Source organism: Drosophila grimshawi, unplaced genomic scaffold (assembly GCF_018153295.1).
Source record: "Drosophila grimshawi isolate 15287-2541.00 unplaced genomic scaffold, ASM1815329v1 contig_1367, whole genome shotgun sequence".
Lineage (NCBI taxonomy): Eukaryota > Metazoa > Arthropoda > Insecta > Diptera > Drosophilidae > Drosophila > Drosophila grimshawi.
This window is the reverse complement of record NW_025062889.1, coordinates 13868450-13888204: the sequence shown is the minus strand read 5'-3', so window position 1 is coordinate 13888204 and position 19755 is coordinate 13868450. Positions and strand designations below refer to the sequence as shown.

General features: G+C 43.3%; 8 protein-coding genes across 10 annotated transcripts; 7 read left to right on the top strand and 1 right to left on the bottom strand.

Moving 5' to 3' along the window:
• The first annotated feature begins 2657 nt into the window (after positions 1-2657).
• Positions 2658-6371, top strand: LOC6561282 (solute carrier family 35 member F5). 3 transcript variants are annotated; one of them, XM_032735135.1, is made up of 8 exons: positions 2658-2880; positions 3473-3785; positions 3857-3997; positions 4071-4124; positions 4185-4507; positions 4571-4836; positions 4898-5309; positions 5371-6371. In XM_032735135.1, exons 2-8 carry the CDS (start codon positions 3696-3698, stop codon positions 5417-5419), a joined length of 1335 nt encoding a protein of 444 aa, XP_032591026.1. In that variant the 5' UTR covers positions 2658-2880; positions 3473-3695; the 3' UTR covers positions 5420-6371. The 3 variants fall into 3 exon arrangements, with proteins under 3 accessions (XP_032591026.1, XP_032591027.1, XP_001986795.1); XM_032735136.1 differs by lacking the exon at positions 2658-2880 and adding an exon at positions 2914-2971; XM_001986759.2 differs by lacking the exon at positions 2658-2880 and having other exon boundaries at positions 3143-3785.
• A 259-nt stretch (positions 6372-6630) lies between these two features.
• On the top strand, positions 6631-8050 carry LOC6561127 (peptidyl-prolyl cis-trans isomerase 5). Its single transcript, XM_001986758.2, has 3 exons — positions 6631-6787; positions 6981-7105; positions 7360-8050. Exons 1-3 carry the CDS (start codon positions 6698-6700, stop codon positions 7760-7762), a joined length of 618 nt encoding a protein of 205 aa, XP_001986794.1. The 5' UTR covers positions 6631-6697; the 3' UTR covers positions 7763-8050.
• A 1193-nt stretch (positions 8051-9243) lies between these two features.
• On the top strand, positions 9244-11460 carry LOC6561126 (UDP-glycosyltransferase UGT4). Its single transcript, XM_001986757.2, has 5 exons — positions 9244-9381; positions 9524-9673; positions 9727-9817; positions 9891-10346; positions 10514-11460. The coding sequence occupies exons 1-5, from the start codon at positions 9379-9381 to the stop codon at positions 11395-11397; spliced, it is 1584 nt and encodes a 527-aa protein (XP_001986793.2). The 5' UTR covers positions 9244-9378; the 3' UTR covers positions 11398-11460.
• Positions 11461-11585: 125 nt separating this feature from the next.
• LOC6559079 (40S ribosomal protein S24) lies at positions 11586-12484 on the top strand. The gene is made up of 2 exons (XM_001986756.3): positions 11586-11659; positions 11950-12484. Exon 2 carries the CDS (start codon positions 11960-11962, stop codon positions 12356-12358), a length of 399 nt encoding a protein of 132 aa, XP_001986792.1. The 5' UTR covers positions 11586-11659; positions 11950-11959; the 3' UTR covers positions 12359-12484.
• Positions 12485-12740: 256 nt separating this feature from the next.
• On the top strand, positions 12741-14376 carry LOC6559078 (zinc finger Ran-binding domain-containing protein 2). The gene is made up of 3 exons (XM_032733990.1): positions 12741-13033; positions 13266-13579; positions 13643-14376. The coding sequence occupies exons 1-3, from the start codon at positions 12945-12947 to the stop codon at positions 14188-14190; spliced, it is 951 nt and encodes a 316-aa protein (XP_032589881.1). The 5' UTR covers positions 12741-12944; the 3' UTR covers positions 14191-14376.
• LOC6559238 (28S ribosomal protein S15, mitochondrial) lies at positions 14367-17350 on the bottom strand. The gene is made up of 4 exons (XM_001986754.3): positions 17253-17350; positions 15261-15686; positions 15067-15200; positions 14367-14917 (listed from the first exon to the last, which is right to left on the bottom strand). Exons 2-4 carry the CDS (start codon positions 15464-15466, stop codon positions 14418-14420), a joined length of 840 nt encoding a protein of 279 aa, XP_001986790.1. The 5' UTR covers positions 15467-15686; positions 17253-17350; the 3' UTR covers positions 14367-14417.
• Positions 15588-17314, top strand: LOC6559543 (cyclin-dependent kinase 9). The gene is made up of 4 exons (XM_001986753.2): positions 15588-15917; positions 15979-16063; positions 16122-16379; positions 16446-17314. Exons 1-4 carry the CDS (start codon positions 15736-15738, stop codon positions 17130-17132), a joined length of 1212 nt encoding a protein of 403 aa, XP_001986789.1. The 5' UTR covers positions 15588-15735; the 3' UTR covers positions 17133-17314.
• On the top strand, positions 17328-19355 carry LOC6560552 (alkylated DNA repair protein alkB homolog 8). The gene is made up of 2 exons (XM_001986752.3): positions 17328-17343; positions 17418-19355. The coding sequence occupies exon 2, from the start codon at positions 17432-17434 to the stop codon at positions 19280-19282; it is 1851 nt and encodes a 616-aa protein (XP_001986788.1). The 5' UTR covers positions 17328-17343; positions 17418-17431; the 3' UTR covers positions 19283-19355.
• The last annotated feature ends 400 nt before the right edge of the window (positions 19356-19755 follow it).

Genomic DNA, 19755 nt, shown 5'->3' with positions numbered 1-19755 from the left:
TCATCGCTGTTCTCTTTCTCCGCTTGCCGCGTCTCCTTCTTCTTGGCTTAGCGCTGTCAGTCACTCTCACAGCCATTCACACAAAAAACCAAAATGCACCCCCCTCAACCATTCCCCTTTTTTGCTTGCTTTTCCTTTCCATTTTTTTTTCTGCTTTCTTTTCGCTTGCTTTTGTTGTTGGCTGTGTCCGCTGGGGACATTTAATTTTTGGCGGTCATTCGTTGTGATTTTCCTTGATATGCGATATAGTATTTTATGTACAGTGTGTACATGTATATGTGTGTGTGTCTGTATGTATTTGTCGCTTTGACTGGATAAGCGTTGTGTGTTGTTGATATTTGGCGCGGCTTGCTTCAATTTATGTTCTGTTTGCCTTTATTGTCGAATTTTACTTGCTCCTCTTGTGTTCGGTTTTTGTTTTCTTCTTTTTTTTTAAAGGACTTTTTATTAGGGTGTGGAGCGTTTTGGTGGATCGCATTTGTTTGGTGTGTTGTGTTGTGCTGTATTGATAAGTTCATTTAATGGGCACGGCCTGACATGACCTCTTCCTCGCTTCCTCTCTTCCTGTGCCCAAACACACACACACACACATAAGCACATACACAGATATATGTATATATATATTTATGTATGTATGGCATTTGTTTGAGTGCGTTGCGCCTAATGAGTTTAATGCTTTGTTATCAGCGCTGTAATCTGCTTATGTAATATGCGGCCAAAACTTCAACATAATTGAATCACAAATTATGTCATTTTGTGTGTTTGAGTGTGTTTCTTTTATATACATGTATATATGTATATATTACATATATATAGACACACACACACATACGTATTTGTGGCCTTGGGCGCAACTTTAAACGCATTAATTGCCAGATTGCCAGATTGTCAGAGAAATGGAGTGACTGGCAATTAAACAGTGCACTGATAACCGGTTTAATGGCACCGCTTAACCGTTTTGATTACTGCTTGTGGAGAGGAGACAGAGAGACAGAGATAGAGAGAGAGTGAGAGAGGCTTAAGGGCAAAAGCAAGAAAACGATCCTTGGGCGATTTTACAGCAATCGTAATCGACGTCATTTGTAATTTTTGGATGTGTTGCAACTTTGCCAGCTTGTAAGAAATTAAAGATTTTTTAGTTTAAAAAAAAGAAGTAAGTTTTTAAAAACGACTTAAGACTGCCCTCAATAAATAAAGCGCTCCACAAACCGTTTAACTAAGCAATTGTCATGAGGCAATTACAAGAAATGCCACACCTGATCGCTTTCTGTTTGCTTTAAAGAGCAATTTTCATTACAGTTGAGTACACGTGCCACCGGCACTGGGACACCCCAAACATGACTTGCGACTCCCCGCGTCCAGCCACGAATCCTGTCAATGACGGAAGGCTACTTTCATTTTTGTAGGAAAAAGCAAATGAAACTTAACGGAAAAGAAAATTACATCATGCTCGTTTCAATGGGTCGACATAATATTATTTTCCTTGGTTGATTTTATTTTTTTTTTCCCCCAGCAGCACCCACTGTGTATGAGGCATATCCACGTGCTGCGTGTGAGTGTGTGTGTGTGTGCGTGTGTGTGTGCGTGTGTGTGTATGTACATATGTCATCATCATCATCTTGGGAACAGCTCACTCCTCGCTCCTCGCAGGAGAAGCTCCTTCCTTTTGCGTGCTGTCGATTTTTTATTTATTTATTTTATGCCTACGCACATACGCGCCAAGCAGTTTGACAGGTGTCGCCGACTGAGTGGCTGCCTGCCCTGGCAATTTGAGGGGTGGCGCGGGGTGCGGGACAGGCAAATTGTGCTCATAGCGGGCGTGGTTCTGGCCTAGCCTGGCCTGGCCTGGCCTGGCCTGGTCTGCTTGTGGTGCCTCGAGGGGTAGATGGAATGAAAAATGTCACCCTATTATTCTTTGTATTGTTTTATGCGGCATTTATACGCTTATTTTTTGTTGTCTTTTAATAGACGTGGCAAAGTACGCCCCAAACAACAAAGCAACAACAACGGGGGCTACTTTACGTATCCCCCACCCCCACCCACCTTCCCTCGCGATGTGTCTGCTGGCGTTTTATCATCATCCAATCAGTAGATAAATAACACATAAAATGAGGTGCTTCATCGGGTTTGAAGTGATGAAAGTGAAACTGTGCCGAGTTTGGCTTTGTGGTTGCCTCCCCCGTCTAACTGTCTGTCTGTATGTCTGTTTGTGGTTGGTTGCTTGCGAGCGTCAAGAGGCAAGAGCCGAGAGCTTTGTCTTTGTCTTTGTCTTTGACTCTGGTGTAAATCTGAAGTAACAACTTTATATAGATATCAGTTACAGGCAGTGCTACGTTTTTGCATTTCGTTCGACTTAAAGGCTCAGCATTAAACTGGGCGCGTACAGAAGTAATTTGTCAACATTTCATTGCATTACACGTAAAACAAGGTAATTTAATTGATTGACAAGCACTCCCACACAACAAACACACAACACACACGCACACACACATTTAAATTTAGCGCCACACGCATCGCGGTAGGCCAGCCAAATGTTTATCGTAACCGTTTCACAACAAGTTGGCAGTCACAGAACTCACAGGGTTGCGAGAATCGATTACCGCTGCAAGTGTTATCGGTAGCCAAGCAGCTGTATTGTTTTTTTTTGTTTTGTGTGTGTGTCTGCGCTTATAGCTACGCAAATCGAACTGAAACAGTATTATGTACTCGCCATAAAACCTGGACTATTAATTATTAACAATTACTAACGAGCAAAGACAAATTTGGTATTAGCCGTAGCACAATAGAGGAGCACACTCAGATACCATCCAAAGCAAGCAGCAGCCGCCTACTTGCTGAGGCAGCAGCCAAGACTAGCTTGAAAAAGGCTAAAATAGCCAGGTAAAAAAGAGTCTAAAAAAAAAGCATACATTTTGCATAAATTTGAAATGTTCAGCTTTTGATGTGCTTTTTTGAATGGTTTGGTTTTCAGGTGCGTAACAAATACTTGTTGCTGTCCACATTTGACAGTTTATTGATTTTGTACTGTCTGTTTGTGCGTGTGTGTTAAATGCTGTTGTTTATCTGTCACATCAAATGTAACTGAGCTTCTCTGCTCAATTTTGACAGCTGTTTCGCATTTAAATAATTCATTTTTATATAGCCCTTGGCCATACTTGTTATCAGTTGCGCGTAAACCACAAGTGTTTTATTATCGGTCACACACTCAGTTTTATTGCCAATGATTAAAACACACAAACACCCCGCAACGCCCCGCCCACAACAGACACTGATTGAGAAGTTGTTAAATGGGCCTCTTGACCAGATGCTAATTGGCTGATTGGCCTGTTAATCAAATTGTGGCACAATAAGCAAATCAAGATCGTACAATTAAATTTGTTGGCGTTTAACAAAGACTCAAAAAATGAACAACAAAAATCAATAGAAGCGAGCAATGCAATTTAATTTGCTGCTGACCTTTGACATTTTACAGCAATGAACACAGCCCGCGACACTTTTATCTAAGCGCCTGCTTGCGCCCCCCAATTAGAAAAACCCATACGAAAAAACGGACGACGCCGTGTCAAAAATGATACAGAAAAGTTGGCGGCACAAGCGTAAATAATATTAAAACGCACCAGACTGAGAAATAAAAGAGAAAGATTATAAAAAAGATTTAAGCAAGTCGAGGAAAGAGTGTTTATAAACAATAGACCATGCTTGGGCGCACACAGAAGCTGCTGCTGGGCCTGGCCATATTGTTGCTAGTCAACCTGCTCTGGGTCTCCTCCAGCGAACTGATCAAGGTAAGTTGAAATTCAACTGATATGATGTCAGTATTTTAACTATGCTCATTTCGCTCTCCAATTGGCAACAGTTCATCTATGAGGATGACCGATATGACAAGCCCTTCTTTTACACATACTTCAAGACATCCATGTTTAGCATCTATTTGCTTATTATTGGCATTATAGCGCCGTGGAAAGAGTCCTGCGATCGTCAAAATGGCAACTATGCGGTTTGTATAATCTCAAATATAAAGATTCTCCGACATGACTTATATATATATATATACACTCTCTGACTTTTAGATGATGGAACAGCATGCTGATGAGGAGAACTATTACACGAATCAAGCTGCCCTGGTGAGTCTCTGCCTACACAATAGTTGAAATGATGATTGATGAACCTTTTTGGTGTTGCAGAGTGACTCCACCTTTGTGCCCATACGCGTGGCCAATCCGGGCAGCATACCCGGCGTATTATCCGGCGCGGAAAGCGATGATTCGAGTGTGCGCAGCGTGCGCTTCTGCAAGATGGCCGAGGTGCGCGAGATGTCGGCACATGAGGCGACAGATGCGCTGATGGCACGCCTCTCCTATGCAGCCAGCATGCGGATTAGGCGCCAAAAGACGCATCACAAGACGGCCAAAACGGCGCTGCTCTTTTGTTTGCTTTGGCTAGCGGCCAATTACTTTTCGCACTTGGCGCTGGACATGGACGAGGAGCCGATGATAACGCTCATCAGGTAAGTCTCCTCATAATCTTGATGAATATAAAATATACAAATTAAACGATGCGAATTTCACAGATCAACTGCAGGCACAGTATTTACGCTTTTGTTGGCTGCCATGTTTCCATCTGCCATGGGCGACAAGTTCACCATAACGAAAGTTATCGCTGTCACCATGAGCATTGGCGGCGTTGTGGTAATGTCTATAAGTGATTTGCATGATTCCAAGATGACGCGTGGCGTGCTTTTGGCCTTATTCAGCGCCTTCTTCTATGCCTCGTATTTGGTGTTTGTTAAGCGAAAAAGCGACACCGAGGAGAAAGTCGACATTCCACTCTTCTTAGGTAAGTATATCTAATCTTTTGTCTGTATATCTTTATTATAACGCGTTTATAATTCTTGAAGGCTTTGTTGGTCTCTGGAATCTGTTGCTGTTGTGGCCCATATTCTTTATACTACATTTCACTAGGATCGAAACGTTTGAGTTGCCCAGCCAGGGTCAGTTTGGGCTGCTCTTTTTGAATGGCTTCATTTGTACCGTGCTGGCCGTGGCTCTGTGGCTGTGGGGCTGTTTCCTCACCTCCTCGATGATTGGCACGCTGAGTCTGTCGCTGCAGATACCGCTGACGATTGCCTTCGATGTGCTGCTCAAGCACAAGCCGTATACACCCATGTATGGAATGGGTTCCATGGCATTAATCGTGTCATTGTTGCTGGTTGTGCTGCTTTTGCGCAATGATGATTCAGATCCGCTTATGAAGCTCTTCAAAGTGGTTTACAGAAAAGTCTGTGGCTGCCATAAGCCAAGCATTGTGAGGTAACTTATATCACATACTCTCATCATTACGTAAATACTTATAATCATTTAATATCTGTAGAGTCACCGATGATGAGCAGCAGGAATCTCTGATCAACAGCAGTGATTGAAGTCGCACATCTGATAGGAGAACGCTTTTTAAAAACGCGCTTCCGCAAATTGAATTATTGCTCACTGCAATGCAAATCCAAATTTGGCTGTTCACGAGTTCGTTTCGAATCGTTCTTTAATCTATAGTGACATATAATACATATATAGATATATATATATATACACAAATATATATATTTATATATTGATTGTATGTAGTTGTAGCAGATACAATTATTTCGCACAACAAATAAATAAATATATACATATATATATTTATATTTATATACATATGCATATATATATTTTTCCTAATTTTTTTTATGTTAAGAGCTGATCCTGATTTGCAATTTTACGTACAATTAAGCTGATATTAAATATATATTTGTGTAGCTTACATTTACTACAATAGGATTGTACTTTTTGTAAATAGCTTTAGTCGTAGTGTTTATCTCTATGTGATAGGTCTTACAATTTGCTGAAGCTCATTTCTAATTTATTGTGCTAGTTATGTATTACCAGCTATATAGTGCTCGACTTTAAAATTCATACCTATAGATATACCACCTGCATACTCAACAATTCATACTCAATTCCAGCATTTTGAAGATTATAGATCGGATATGTATTTCTCTATACGTTAACCTCTATTAATTAAATAAACTGCAGAATCTGTTTACAAATAATCGTATAGAAATACTCATGCATATATATTAAAAAGTTAATGTACAACTGTATACAAAAATATATTAATACTCAGTGCCAGGGGTTTTCATTTAAGAGTCCTGCATAAAAACACACAATTTCGGTGTGCTTTTGAGGTACTTGTTCGAATATAAATATGAATTTCTAATCAAAATCTCAAATTTAGAATTGATTATTGTTTACAATAAGCAAAATACAAATTCAAAATAATTGTTATCTCACGATAAGATTATTTCGTGCGTATTAAATAAAATATTTTGTTTACGATGTTACTATCAGACAAAAAGAATAATTTTATAAAGCAATAGTCACTAATCTAATCTTCAAATAAGTTTCAAATAACAAATAAGTCTCGCGCACTTGTCATCGATATTTAATGTAATGATATCGAAAATGCTATGTACTTTTACAGCACTGTGAATTTATTTACAATGTTGCACAACAATAGTTTCGATATATCAACATCGATAGTTTGAGCCATCAAGGAAAAAAAAGAAGCAGACTATCATGTCGGCGTCTCCCATTCTATTTCTCGCTGTCGAGCAGTGCAGTTGTAGTAGCGGGTGCAATTATTGTTGAAAGAGTCAAACAAAATGAAGTTTCAACTGGCTTTGTGCCTAGTCGCCATTGCGGCCGGCATTGTGGTTGCTGATGAAAGCAAAGGACCCAAAGTGACCGACAAGGTAAGCAACATCCCCACAAAACATATACACACATTCGCATGCATACATGCATGCATGTATACGTGTGATTGTGTCTGTGCCTGCGTCATTTTAGTGTATATACACAAATACCAACATAGATAAATCATTTGCGCTGTTCTTTTTGACAAAGTATATATTTTGATACGTGTGTTTTTTTAAAATCTCTGCGTAGGTTTTCTTTGACATCACCATTGGCGGTGAGCCTGCTGGTCGCATTGAGATCGGTTTGTTTGGTAAAACCGTGGAGAAGACTGTGAGGAACTTCAAGGAATTGGCTGAGAAACCACAGGGCGAGGGGTAAGTGTTAATAACCCTTATTCACCGTTAATTGGCCTACACACACACTCAGCTACAACATACACGTAGACATTTATAGGTTAGAGCCGGAGTAGTTGCTATCAATTACGTGGCGTTTAAGTGAGAATTAGTTAACAAAGCGACGAGCAACGAGCAGAAATATTGTGTGACAAATTGATATGTTTACGTCTGATTTGAATCTAATTTGACAATTGTTAATTCTACTCTGTTTATTTACACCTATGTAAAAATAGCTACAAGGGCAGCAAGTTCCATCGCATTATCAAGGACTTTATGATCCAGGGTGGCGATTTCACCAAGGGTGACGGCACTGGCGGACGCTCCATTTACGGCGAACGCTTCGAGGATGAGAACTTCAAGCTGAAGCATTATGGCGCCGGCTGGCTGAGCATGGCCAATGCTGGCAAGGACACCAATGGCTCACAGTTCTTCATTACCACCAAGCAGACCAGCTGGCTGGATGGTCGTCACGTTGTCTTCGGCAAAATCCTCTCCGGCATGGATGTGGTGCGCAAAATCGAGTCGGGCGCCACCGATGGCCGGGATCGTCCCGTCAAGGATGTGGTGATTGCCAACTCCGGCACCATCGCCGTCGCCGAGCCCTTTGCCGTTTCCAAGACAGATGCCACCGAATAAGATGGAAATTCAACCAGAAGGCGGCAGTCAGGGAGGCATAACTAATAACTAATTAGCTTTTGCATTTTGCAAATTTTAATCGCGTCTTTTTAAACATAATCAATGGAATTAAATACTATCATAAAAGACTAGAATCTAGAGTACATCGAACCATTTTGTGTGGCCAGCAATCGATTTTTCTCAACTCTCACGTTGAGTTTGCATTTAAATCTAATTGAAACATAAGTTTAAATTTGTAATCCATTTTATCGTCTAAGCAAGCCAATATACTGCTCAATTATTCTCAAATTGTAACGTCTAGAAATTCAATATAATAAACTATGTGATAAAACAAAAGAAAAAATGGGAAAAGAAAAAATATTCTTTGTTGTGTTTTAGTTTTTGGGTTCTCAGTTTTGTTGTTGGTGCTGCGGTTCATTGAACTGGTTTTGGTATATATATATATATATATACACATATAACTGTATGTGTGTGTCTATGCGTGTGTGGGTGTGTATTTCTGTTGTTTCTGTATTTTGTATTATCTTTGCACTTCTGCTGTCTCCCTTAAAAGCGAACCGGTTTTCCCAAACGTCAACAGCTTCCATGTATAATTGTGTATGCCTTTTGTTTTCCCCTTTCTTTTTTGCTTTGATGCACTGATTCTAGCTGAGCTTTATTTATGATTAAAAAAAGCTGACACAGTTGTCTCTGTTGTTTGTCTGTCGCTTTCATAAATTCGTGTCACGTTCTTTATTTTAGCAGCGATTCGACAATTACTTGTGCACATATTTATTTCTTCTCTTTATTTGTTGTCAATGCCAATTTTAGCTGCTTAATTTGTACAACAGCCTTGATTTTATAAAGATAACATTGAGAACTTTTAAGAATTCATTATTCTTATATGACATAGCATTCTAATAAGAAAACATGTATATTTTATTTTTTATTAACCCTTAAGCGGGGTAAAGGCACTGAAACCATTTTGTGAAAGCAAATTGTGATGCTTTAATAGTTTCAAAAGCAACAGCAATAAACTATGAAAAATGTTTTAAAGCACGCAAAGTAATTATAGTATTATGGCATACTGCTAATATTTCCAGAAATTTTCCTGTAGTGCAATATGTGTGTATGCATTTCTGTGTGTGAACAGGCCTTCTTTAACCCCTGCCACACATACACAACTTGCAACTGAGCAAGCCGAGAGCCAATTAAAAACGAGAGAGGATCTGCGAGTGGAAGCATTACAAAATTGCCTGTGTCAGTGCAATTGTACCCCTCACACACACACACACACACACACACACATGTACATCTCTCTGTGGTATAGATTGTGTATTGTTTATGTCGGCAACAATCTCATGTGCCACATATGTTTTCCACACAGACAGACAATCAGCTACTCATATGCACATACACACATACATACATGGAATAACCACAGAACACAGAATTTCTGGACGCCATCGCATTTCAAAGATTATGTTTTTTTGTTTTACTGCTCATAGGCAGTCAGTGCTGCGAGACAAGGCGCTTGGAGAGCAGCAACCAAAGGCGGAAAAACATTTCAATTTTGCTGCTGCATTTTGATATTGAAATATTAGCTGCTAAAGGTATCAACTTTATCTGCTCTCAAAATGGTAAGTGGAAATTTTCGAATGGGGATCATGGAGATCAAGCGGCTTATAAATACTTTATTGATAAGAGGAAGTCGCTGCTGATGTGTACCAATGAATACGCTCTATTTAATACAATATATTTATAATAATATGTCTTATTTAGAAACACCTTGCGCTATGTTTCCTCATCCTGCTGATGGGCAGTGGCGCTTGTCGCGCTGCCAAAATCCTTGTCATCTTTCCACATGCCAGCGAGAGTCATTTCAATGTGATGCGCACTGTGGTCACCGAGCTGGCGGGCAGGGAACACAATGTGAGTATTTATAGCACTCGCCAAGATGCACAATAATGACGATTCCATGCTAGGTAACCGTATACGGCAGCCATGGACTCGGAGAACGTTTCGAGCGTGTTACGGAGACGCTTGTGGAGCCCGAATATGACTTTTGGAGCAACTGTAAGTGAGAGATGATGATAATGATGAAGCAAATTATAATCAACTACAACTTGTTTGCCACAACTTACTGCAGTGCAGAAACATGGTGCAGCTGGTGGCAGCCTGGAGGATCTAAGCCGCTTGACGGACAGCAGGCTGCGCAGCTCCTTGGCCTTGGTTGGTGCTCGGGCATTGGATCACTTTTTGACACAGCCAGTGGTACAGACACTCCTGCAGTTGACCAGCGCTGAATTCGATTTCGATGTCATAATTGTGGACTACTTCTACACGGAGGCGCTGCTGGCGCTAGGCTACAAGCACAACAAGCCAACCATTGGCATTGTTAGCACGGATTTTGGCAATTATATGGATGATGTTCAGGAGTCGCTGGTGCCCGTCGCCTGCTCGCCCATCAACTTTGAGGATTACACGCCGGAGCTTGGTTTCTTAACGCGCTTGAGTGGCATACGTGAGTGTATGTCACGACGCAAACAGTTTCGGAAGGAGCACCATGCGGCACAGGATGAATTGATTCGCAAACATTTTAAAAGTGAGTTTTTACCTTTTTGCCGTTGGCGGCATTTCTCTGTGAATGGCAAAGGTGTTTTCACAAGAGGTGGCAACTCTGCAACGAATCTATATCGATTTAATCATCTGCCTATCGGTTTTACTCAATTTAAATAACTGAAATTACCAAATTTTAATTTGATTTTGCAGTTGCGACCACTGTGCACGAATTGCAGGCTAATCATTTGGCGCTGCTCTTGCTCAATAATCACGTGCCCCTGTGGACTCCGCGTCCACTGGTACAGCAGATTGTTCCCGCTGGCGGTCTTCACATCCGTGCTCCCCGCGATCTGCCATGGCATATCAAGCGATATGTGGAGGAATCTCGCACTGGCGTCATTTACATGCAGCTGGGAAACGAACAGCTTTGCGGCCAGTTGCCCCCGCAAAAACTGCAGACGATCTTTGAGTTTCTGGGCGCGCGCAAGGAGCGAGTAATCTGGACGTGCCACGATGTGACGAAACTGGAGGGCCAGCCTAAGAATGTCATGATACAACATGCAGTGCCACAGATTGATATTCTGGCGCATCCGGGCATTCGTGCCTTCATCATGAACGGGGATCTGCTAAGTGTGCAGGAGGGCATTATGCGAAATGTGCCCATGCTGGGATTGCCCATCTTCCAAAACGAACGCAAGAACATGCAGCTGGCTGTGAACCTTGGAGTTGCCCTTCAGCTGGATCAGAGCAATTTCAGTAAGGCATCGCTGAACTGGGCACTGGATGAGCTCACCACACTGGAGACGTATCAGTTGACCATTCGGGACGTTTCCAGCGAGTTCCGAGACAGACCATTTGGCGCATTGGCCAACGCCATGTTCTGGGTGAACTATGTGGTGCGGCACAAGGGCGGCGCGGCAATTAGAACACGTGGCATCGATATTTCCTCGAATCATTTGCATCTCTTTGATTTGTTTGTATTTTATTTTGGTTTGGCGGTTGTCTTTTGCGCACTTTTGGTTGCCACTTACTTTGGAGTCGTATATGCATTGCAAAGAAAACGCAATGACACCAAAAATGCCAAGATAAATTAGAGATTAGTTTAAAATTCATTAAAGCCAAAGTGAACTAATAAAGCATCAAAGTTAGCTATTTAATTTCCTCTTATGTCGCTATATCAAATTTTGAATGCGCGCCATTGACAGGGTTGCATTAGCAGCGATAATAATTCAGGCAATACAACTCTGGGAAAAAAGTGCTGCCAAATTTTTAGCAATCGACGGTGGCCATCTTCCTTTCTAAAGAATCGCGTTCGCACAGCAGACGTGTTTAAAACCTTTACGAGTGTTTTAAAAGGTAATAATTGTATAAATCTAAACCAAAATGTATTTCAAGTGTGCAGCTAATGAGTGAGGCCAGCTAACTATGAATGCAAGCCGCCTGAAACGTGTAATACCAAGTGGCAAGCGCAGCGTGTCACACGTGGAGTCTCAAATTGCTCACTGGAGCTGCCCCTCGCATTGAGGTTATGTTGAAAACAAAAACAACAAAATCATCCAGCCTGTAAACTGTGACAACATGAGAATTTGTGTGTAAAATTATCAATCAACAGTTTGTCTAATTTGCTTGCTGTGTCGTTCTTTCAGCTCCGTCAAGATGTCCACTGGTACAACTGCCACAATCCGCACCCGCAAGTTTATGACCAACCGTCTGCTTGCCAGGAAACAAATGGTCTGCGATGTCCTCCATCCCGGACTCTCGTCGGTCAACAAGACCGAGATTCGTGAGAAGCTCGCCGCCATGTACAAGGTGACTCCCGATGTTGTGTTTGCCTTCGGTTTCCGCACAAACTTTGGCGGTGGCCGCTCCACGGGCTTCGCGCTCATCTACGACACTCTGGACTTTGCCAAGAAGTTCGAGCCCAAATACCGTTTGGCTCGTCATGGTCTCTTCGAGCAGAAGAAGCAGACGCGCAAGCAGCGCAAGGAACGCCGCAACAGGATGAAGAAGGTCCGTGGTACCGCCAAGGCCAAGATCGGCAGCGGCAAGAAGTAAAGCTCGCGCTGGAATCATGATTGGTGTGTGTGTGTTGCTGGTGGCGCGCACCGAAAATTCCCAAAAGCTGCTGGTTATGCGTTAGTTTCTCTTTTAATCATTAAACGACAACAACACAAAATCCAATTCGGTTGTTTTCTTCTCGAGCGACATTTGTTTTATATGCTTAAGAAAATAAAACACTAAAAAGTAAATACAACTTGGTGTTTGCTTGCTGATTGTGCGCTGTGGTAAATAAATATTTTGTAGAATTTGCTTGAAAATCTGAATGAAAGCATAAATAGGCAATAAACAAATGCATTTTTTTAGTTGTGCCGGTAGCCTTGCCATACTGTTCCGACGACAGCACACTTTAAATGGCAGCATCAATTTGCGTCAGTCTGGCCACATTTTGTCTAGCATTTCAACCCTACTAGCAACGCCACAAAAAATTATTGCAAAAAAAAGAACGAAACCGGAAAAAGATTCATATACAGAAATTGTATAAAAATGTTTTAAATGTCAGTTGAGCAACTGCTGAGCGTTTGCCAAGACAATTCACAGCAGCAATCCGGAAAAAAACAGAGGCAACAGAACGAGCTTAAAAATGTCCAGTTGCGGGGGTGGTGGTGGTGGCAGCGTCGTCGGCGGCGGCATCAGCGTCTCGGCTGGCGATTGGATTTGTCCAGATATTGAGTGAGTGCGCGTAGAGCTTCAGCGTAACGATCCAGGATCGTAGGATTTGAGAGTACTACACCCCTCTTCAGCACAAAAATCTCTTACCCCCCTCCCCCTTCACAAAAATTCCCCTAACAGACAAATGCAATAAATTGTTGTTTTGTTACTCTTATTCTTCCTCCATCCGCTCGCCTCTTGGCGCGCGGCTGTTGTGCGTGTGTTGGTTATGCATTGTATGTGTGTGTTGCAGCTGTCGCCATTCGAACTTTGCACGTCGCCTGCAATGCAATAAATGCAATCGGGAGCGCGAGAGCAACGCCACCGAAAAACTGGACCGGGACAGAGATCGAGAACGGGAACGGGAGCGGGGAAATGGCAGCAGCAGCAGCTCCAGCAAAAAGAAACTGGGAACAGAGATTGGCAAAGTGGCCGCAGACAAGTCACGTGGCCTTTTCAGTGCCGAGGACTGGCAATGCAGCAAATGCGCGAATGTTAACTGGGCTCGCCGCCAGACTTGCAACATGTGTAATGCTCCCAAGTTTACCGATGTAGAGGAGCGTACAGGTAAGTAGAAGAGCACACCCAATATGCAATGATTCAATATTGACTCTGGAAATGCATTTGCAGGCTTTGGCGGCGGCTATAATGATCGCGGCGTCGTGGAGTACAAGGAACGCCAGGACTCGGACAGCGAATACGATGAGTTTGGACGCCGCAAGAAGCGTAAAAATAATGACAGAGGTGGCGGCGGCAGTAGCGATCGCAGTGATGAGGATGGACGGAACAACGAGGATGTAAAACGCGCTAGACGCAGTGTCAATGACGGCGACGAGGAGGAAGACGATGACGAGGACGACGATGGTGATTTGTCCAAATACGATTTGTGGGGCGACAATGAAGTGACCTCGAGCAATGTTAAAAGCAAGGAACAGGACAATGGCACTAGCAACAACAGCAGCAGCAGTAGCAGGGAGAAGCAGCCACCAGCTGCGACAGCTAGCAGTAAAAGAGCCACACGCGACTCCACATCATCCAACTCGTCGTCGTCCTCATCGAGCTCGAGCAGCTCTAGCGACTCATCCACAACCTCAGTAACAAGCAGTTCCAGCAGCAGCAACGGTTCCAGCAGCAGCAACAGTAAGCGCGACAAGAAGCGATCCGAAACTCGTCGCTAGACGTTTTCTAAGCCCAATCTCCGTTGGAGAATTCATGCTACTGTCTTGTTTTTATTTTCTCTTTTTTTCCTTGTTGGGAAAGAAAAAAACTGATGTTTATTTATTTTTCTAAGTCTGCGCCATTTCCCATGACATGTATTGAAACACCACACCCCATAATAATCAATAAATTCATATTATTTAAGAAAGTCACCCAACGATTTTATTGCAATGCAGCCTTTAAGGGATCAATGGAAAGTTTCATCCGATTGTTTGCGTGTTGCGGCTGCCTCCGCTTCACGCAGCTGCTTCAGTTGTGCCAGCTCCTGCCGCGCATTCTCGATTTGCTGCTCCGTCACAGTCACGGGCACATCGCAATCGATCTGCTCCTGTCGCACGAATACCATCTTCTTGATGGCATCCTCCAGATACGGTATTTGCTGAGCCTGCAGCTCTTTGTGATACGCTTCTAGGCGCTCCTCCTTGATCTTCTCGCAGTAGATGTCGGTTAGCTTCTGCAGCGACTCCTTGCGCGTTATCCAATGGAAATGCGCTGGCGGTGGTTTATAGACCAAATCCAGTTTCTCCAATATCCACTCGAAGCGCGGATAATCCCAGCGTCTCAGGTATTTCAGAAACTTTTTGCGCTTATCGATCAGCTCCTTTAGTCGCACTTTGATCATTTTGTCGCGTGGATGCGCCTCCATATGCTCCTGATAGCGTCGTATAGATGCTGTCATCTTGGCCACTGTCATCGGAAAAAGTAAAGATATTTAGTTATTGTATGTAGTGTAACAAGAATCATGAAAGAAAATACAATTGGGGAACAGACAATCATGAATACGCTTTTGGGATTCAGAGTTCATCTGCCTATTGCATATTGGGACATGTACGTACATTTCGCCTCCATGGAGCCATAGTCCTGGGCATGACGCTGCACCTCCTTGATCATTTGATCGCGGTAATAGCGTGTGGTCAAATGATTCGGATTGTTGCTCAACTTGAACAGCGATAGCACTGTTTCATCGGCACTAGAAAAATACGTAAATGGAATTAACGACAATCCTGAGCAGCAATAGCAACCAACTCACCTCTCCAGCTCTTTGGAATCCTTGTAACCCGGCAGAAGCTCATTGGCACTCAGGGCTGGCAACTTGGCGAGATCGCCGCTCTTCTCCGGCCTGATGCATGAAATCTTCTCCGGTCTCACCCATTTGATTTTCAGATCTGACTTGAAGGCATAGTCACGCACAAATTGGCGTGGCACACCGTTTGCTATATTTAATAGTTTATTCATAAATTACAACTTTAATCCGCATCCAAATGCAATCTGCTTCGCTAGGTTATATCACTTGGCCAGTGTGCACACACCAAACGAAATGAAAACAGCAGCTGACAATGAACAGTGTGTACCTATTGTACCAAAGCACATCAATACGTTTGCCAGCTGCAATTATCAGTTGTTGCTGTATCTTGTGAGTGTTTTGTGTTTTGTGGCCACAGATATTAAAACAATTCTGAAATAAATGATATTTACGAATTAATTTCGATTAAGAGCATCTCACAATGGCGCACATGTCCCACATGCTGCCCCAGACATCGACGCCCTCGAGCGCTCCCTCGGGTACCTCGTCGCGCACGATGTCGCTCATGGAAAAACAGAAGTATATCGAGGATTATGACTTTCCCTACTGCGACGAGAGCAGTAAATATGAGAAAGTCGCCAAAATTGGTCAGGGCACCTTTGGGTAAGTCATACAAGTTGTGTTTGACATACTTGCAGTTAAGCAATTCCCTTTTTATTCGTAGAGAGGTGTTCAAGGCACGCGAAAAGAAGAGCAACAAAAAGTTTGTTGCCATGAAGAAGGTGCTCATGGATAATGAAAAGGAGGGCGTAAGTAACTGATTCTTCCATCGCCATCGTTGCAATGTTGACCAAAATCGTTTCACAGTTTCCCATTACGGCTCTGCGCGAGATTCGCATCTTGCAGCTGCTGAAGCACGAGAATGTTGTCAACCTGATTGAGATTTGCCGTACCAAGGCGACCGTCCACAATGGCTACAGATCAACCTTCTATTTGGTGTTCGACTTTTGTGAGCATGACCTGGCCGGTTTGTTGTCCAATATGAATGTGAAATTCAGCTTGGGTGAGATCAAAAAGGTTATGCAGCAACTGCTAAATGGCCTCTACTACATACACAGCAACAAGGTGGGCATTCCAACTAAGAAACGCGTGGCAATTTGAGCTTATTTGTTGTATGATTTTTGCTTGAAGATTCTGCATCGTGACATGAAAGCGGCTAATGTGCTCATCACAAAACATGGCATCTTAAAGTTGGCCGACTTTGGCTTGGCCCGTGCATTTAGCATTCCAAAGAATGATTGCAAGAATCGTTATACAAATCGTGTGGTTACCTTATGGTATCGTCCACCCGAACTGCTGCTGGGTGATCGCAACTACGGCCCACCGGTGGATATGTGGGGCGCTGGCTGCATCATGGCTGAAATGTGGACACGTTCGCCCATTATGCAGGGCAATACGGAGCAACAGCAGTTGACGTTCATCTCACAGCTGTGCGGCTCATTTACGCCAGACGTTTGGCCGGGCGTCGAGGAACTCGAACTGTACAAATCCATTGAGTTGCCAAAGAATCAGAAGCGTCGCGTCAAGGAGCGTCTACGTCCGTATGTTAAGGATCCAACTGGCTGTGATTTGCTAGACAAACTGCTGACACTGGATCCGAAGAAACGCATTGATGCAGACACAGCCCTGAATCACGATTTCTTTTGGACTGATCCCATGCCCAGCGACCTGAGTAAAATGTTGTCGCAGCATCTGCAGAGCATGTTCGAATATTTGGCACAACCGCGTCGCAGCAATCAGATGCGCAATTACCATCAGCAGTTGACAACGATGAATCAGAAGCCGCAAGATAATAGTATGATTGACAGAGTCTGGTAGAATTTAATACCTAAATATAAGCTTTTAGTTAGTCATAAAAAGATACAAATGTAAAAAGGTGTATTTGCATCGATTTAAATAGCATTTGAATTTAAAGACAAATATTTGTAAACATTTTACCCTAGTTCTCTGTCCGTGCAGAACGCAGTAAAAGTAATAATTTCCACATAAAAGAGAAAAACAAAAATAGTTTCCTTTGTTTTGCTAAAGAGTAAGATAAACTGCGTACTTAGCTACACATGAATGATGGTGTGTACACACTGTTCAGGCATTGGCATTTTTTAGGCACTATTTGTGAAATGCACGTCGAGCAAAAGGTAAACAAAGCCAAGAAAGCGGAGAAAAAACAAAGACGTTGCTTGGCGATTATAAAAGCCGATTGCAATGTCGCTCCAAGTGATGCGCCCACTCTCAACCTGGCCATACTCAACGTTGGCCTCAGCAATGGACTCACCGAAGAAGCGCTGCTCACCTCAGCTGCCGCAACAGGCGGTCAAGTGTCGCAGGTGCTGATGCTGCCGTCGAAATCCTATTGCTTTATAAGCTGTGCCACCTTGACGGATGCACAGCGTGTGTTCGAGGGCATGCACAATGTGGCGACCATTGGTCAGTTGGGCGCTGTCGCCTATCTTAGCTATGTTTTGCAATTGCCACGGGAGATTGAGGAGAACGGCTGGCAAAAGCCATTACCAAATGGACTCTTGTTGCTGTGTAACTTTATCACTGAGGCGGAGGAGGCACTGTTGCTGCAGGCAATTGCTATTGATGACGCTGGCGCTGCCTGCACGGAGGACACATTGAAGCACAGGCACGTTAAGCATTTTGGCTATGAGTTTCTTTACGGCAGCAATAATGTTGATGCCGCACAACCATTGGAGCAGCCCATACCTGCGGCATGTGATTTTTTGTGGCAGCGCTTAGACAGTACTAAAATCTCAGGCACATTTTTGCCTGATCAATTGACCGTTAATGAGTATGAGCCTGGTCAGGGCATACCACCGCATGTGGACACGCATAGTGCATTTGTGGACCCCATTCTCTCGCTGTCTCTGCAAGCTGATGTTGTCATGGACTTTCGTCGTGGCATTGAGCTGGTGCACGTGCTGCTGCCACGACGCTCCCTCCTGATCATGTCCGGCGAGTCGCGGTACGATTGGACACACGGCATCAAGCCCAAGCACATCGATGTGCTGCCCACGCCAGCTGGCAGCCTGACCACACAGGCACGAAACAAAAGAACATCGCTCACCTTTCGGCGACTGCGTCGTGGTGCCTGTGATTGTCAATATCCCATGCTCTGTGATACACGACAGACGACTACTCCACACGCAGTGACGGATAAGCTGGCTACTCATGCCAGCCATCTGGAACAGCAGAATGTCCATGAAGTTTATGATAAAATCGCTGATCATTTTAGCGATACGCGTCATACGCCCTGGCCGCAAGTTGCCGAGTTTCTGCATAGCTTTGAGGCGTATTCGGTGCTGCTAGATGTGGGCTGTGGCAATGGCAAGTATCTTGGCTGTAATCCACAATTGCTAAGCATCGGCTGCGATCGGTCCCAAGGTCTGCTGGGCGTTAGCAACGGGCGTGGGCAAAGCGTCTTTCGTTGCGATTGTCTGCAGCTGCCGGTGCGCAGCGCCAGCATTGACGGCTGCATCAGCATTGCGGTCATTCATCATCTGGCCAGCAGCGATCGGCGGCTGGCAGCGTTACTGGAAATGGCGCGTGTGCTGCGTCCTGGCGGTCGGGGACTCGTCTACGTTTGGGCCAAGGATCAGCGAAAGAATGACAAAAAGTCGTCATATTTGCGACAGAATAAAGCCGTCAACAAGCAGCACACCACGGAGCAGGCACAGCGCCAAAAGTTGGCGCAACAATTGGAAAACATGGAGATGGATCAGCAGCAACAGCTGCAGATGCAAGTGCCACTGCCTGTGCACACAAACCGCACCGAGTTCCAGCAACAGGATGTCTATGTGCCGTGGAAAACCAAAGATAAACAGCGCACAACCTTTCTGCGTTACTATCACGTCTTTGAGGAACAGGAACTGGAGCGTTTGGTGTCACAAGTGGAGGGTGTGGTACTCAGGCGAAGCTACTACGATCAGGGCAATCATTGCGTCATCTTTGAAAAGAGCAGCAATTGATAAATGAGCTTTAAAAAAGTAATTGAAAGTTACAATTTACGGATAAGTTTTCAATAAAAACCTGATGCAATCATTTGTATAAAATCTGTTTTAAACATTTTGTAACAGTAAAAAAAAGGAAAGAGAAACAAATCTTGTATTTTAATTATGTATTTCGTTTATTGATTTCAAAAAATACACATCCACATATTTTTATTTAATAGCGAATTGAACTTTGACAAAGTATAACTTAATTAAGCTTACTTTCGTCCCATTTAAATGGTTTTTGTTTTTTATTGTAGCTTTGGACCATAAATTGACAATTCCTTAATAATAACATTTTGTGTTCCATTCGATTACCCAGTGGAGATGTTAATTCACTAAGCAATCAATTCAGGCTTACAGATTGATTTTTTTTTCAAATTATTTATACTTTTTTAATATTTATAGTTTTTGGTAAAGAATCTGTATTCAAAGTGGGATTTAGAGCTTTC

What these genes read in the sequence shown, in the direction of transcription:
- LOC6561282 (XM_032735135.1), top strand. Translation starts at nt 3,696, where the DNA reads ATGCTTGGGCGCACACAGAAGCTGCTGCTGGGCCTGGCCATATTGTTG. An exon ending in ACACGAATCAAGCTGCCCTG is followed by an intron (nt 4,125 to 4,184) that starts GTGAGTCTCTGC and finishes TTGGTGTTGCAG; the next exon opens with AGTGACTCCACCTTTGTGCC. An exon ending in CGACATTCCACTCTTCTTAG is followed by an intron (nt 4,837 to 4,897) that starts GTAAGTATATCT and finishes TAATTCTTGAAG; the next exon opens with GCTTTGTTGGTCTCTGGAAT.
- LOC6561127 (XM_001986758.2), top strand. Translation starts at nt 6,698, where the DNA reads ATGAAGTTTCAACTGGCTTTGTGCCTAGTCGCCATTGCGGCCGGCATT. An exon ending in GACCCAAAGTGACCGACAAG is followed by an intron (nt 6,788 to 6,980) that starts GTAAGCAACATC and finishes ATCTCTGCGTAG; the next exon opens with GTTTTCTTTGACATCACCAT. An exon ending in GAGAAACCACAGGGCGAGGG is followed by an intron (nt 7,106 to 7,359) that starts GTAAGTGTTAAT and finishes ATGTAAAAATAG; the next exon opens with CTACAAGGGCAGCAAGTTCC.
- LOC6561126 (XM_001986757.2), top strand. An exon ending in TGGCGGGCAGGGAACACAAT is followed by an intron (nt 9,674 to 9,726) that starts GTGAGTATTTAT and finishes ATTCCATGCTAG; the next exon opens with GTAACCGTATACGGCAGCCA. An exon ending in GATTCGCAAACATTTTAAAA is followed by an intron (nt 10,347 to 10,513) that starts GTGAGTTTTTAC and finishes TTGATTTTGCAG; the next exon opens with TTGCGACCACTGTGCACGAA.
- LOC6559079 (XM_001986756.3), top strand. Translation starts at nt 11,960, where the DNA reads ATGTCCACTGGTACAACTGCCACAATCCGCACCCGCAAGTTTATGACC.
- LOC6559078 (XM_032733990.1), top strand. Translation starts at nt 12,945, where the DNA reads ATGTCCAGTTGCGGGGGTGGTGGTGGTGGCAGCGTCGTCGGCGGCGGC. An exon ending in TGGATTTGTCCAGATATTGA is followed by an intron (nt 13,034 to 13,265) that starts GTGAGTGCGCGT and finishes TGTGTGTTGCAG; the next exon opens with CTGTCGCCATTCGAACTTTG. An exon ending in CGATGTAGAGGAGCGTACAG is followed by an intron (nt 13,580 to 13,642) that starts GTAAGTAGAAGA and finishes ATGCATTTGCAG; the next exon opens with GCTTTGGCGGCGGCTATAAT.
- LOC6559238 (XM_001986754.3), bottom strand. Translation starts at nt 15,466, where the DNA reads ATGAATAAACTATTAAATATAGCAAACGGTGTGCCACGCCAATTTGTG. An exon ending in GATTCCAAAGAGCTGGAGAG is followed by an intron (nt 15,201 to 15,260) that starts GTGAGTTGGTTG and finishes GTATTTTTCTAG; the next exon opens with TGCCGATGAAACAGTGCTAT. An exon ending in TGGCTCCATGGAGGCGAAAT is followed by an intron (nt 14,918 to 15,066) that starts GTACGTACATGT and finishes TTCCGATGACAG; the next exon opens with TGGCCAAGATGACAGCATCT.
- LOC6559543 (XM_001986753.2), top strand. Translation starts at nt 15,736, where the DNA reads ATGGCGCACATGTCCCACATGCTGCCCCAGACATCGACGCCCTCGAGC. An exon ending in ATTGGTCAGGGCACCTTTGG is followed by an intron (nt 15,918 to 15,978) that starts GTAAGTCATACA and finishes TTTTATTCGTAG; the next exon opens with AGAGGTGTTCAAGGCACGCG. An exon ending in ACTACATACACAGCAACAAG is followed by an intron (nt 16,380 to 16,445) that starts GTGGGCATTCCA and finishes TTTTGCTTGAAG; the next exon opens with ATTCTGCATCGTGACATGAA.
- LOC6560552 (XM_001986752.3), top strand. Translation starts at nt 17,432, where the DNA reads ATGCACGTCGAGCAAAAGGTAAACAAAGCCAAGAAAGCGGAGAAAAAA.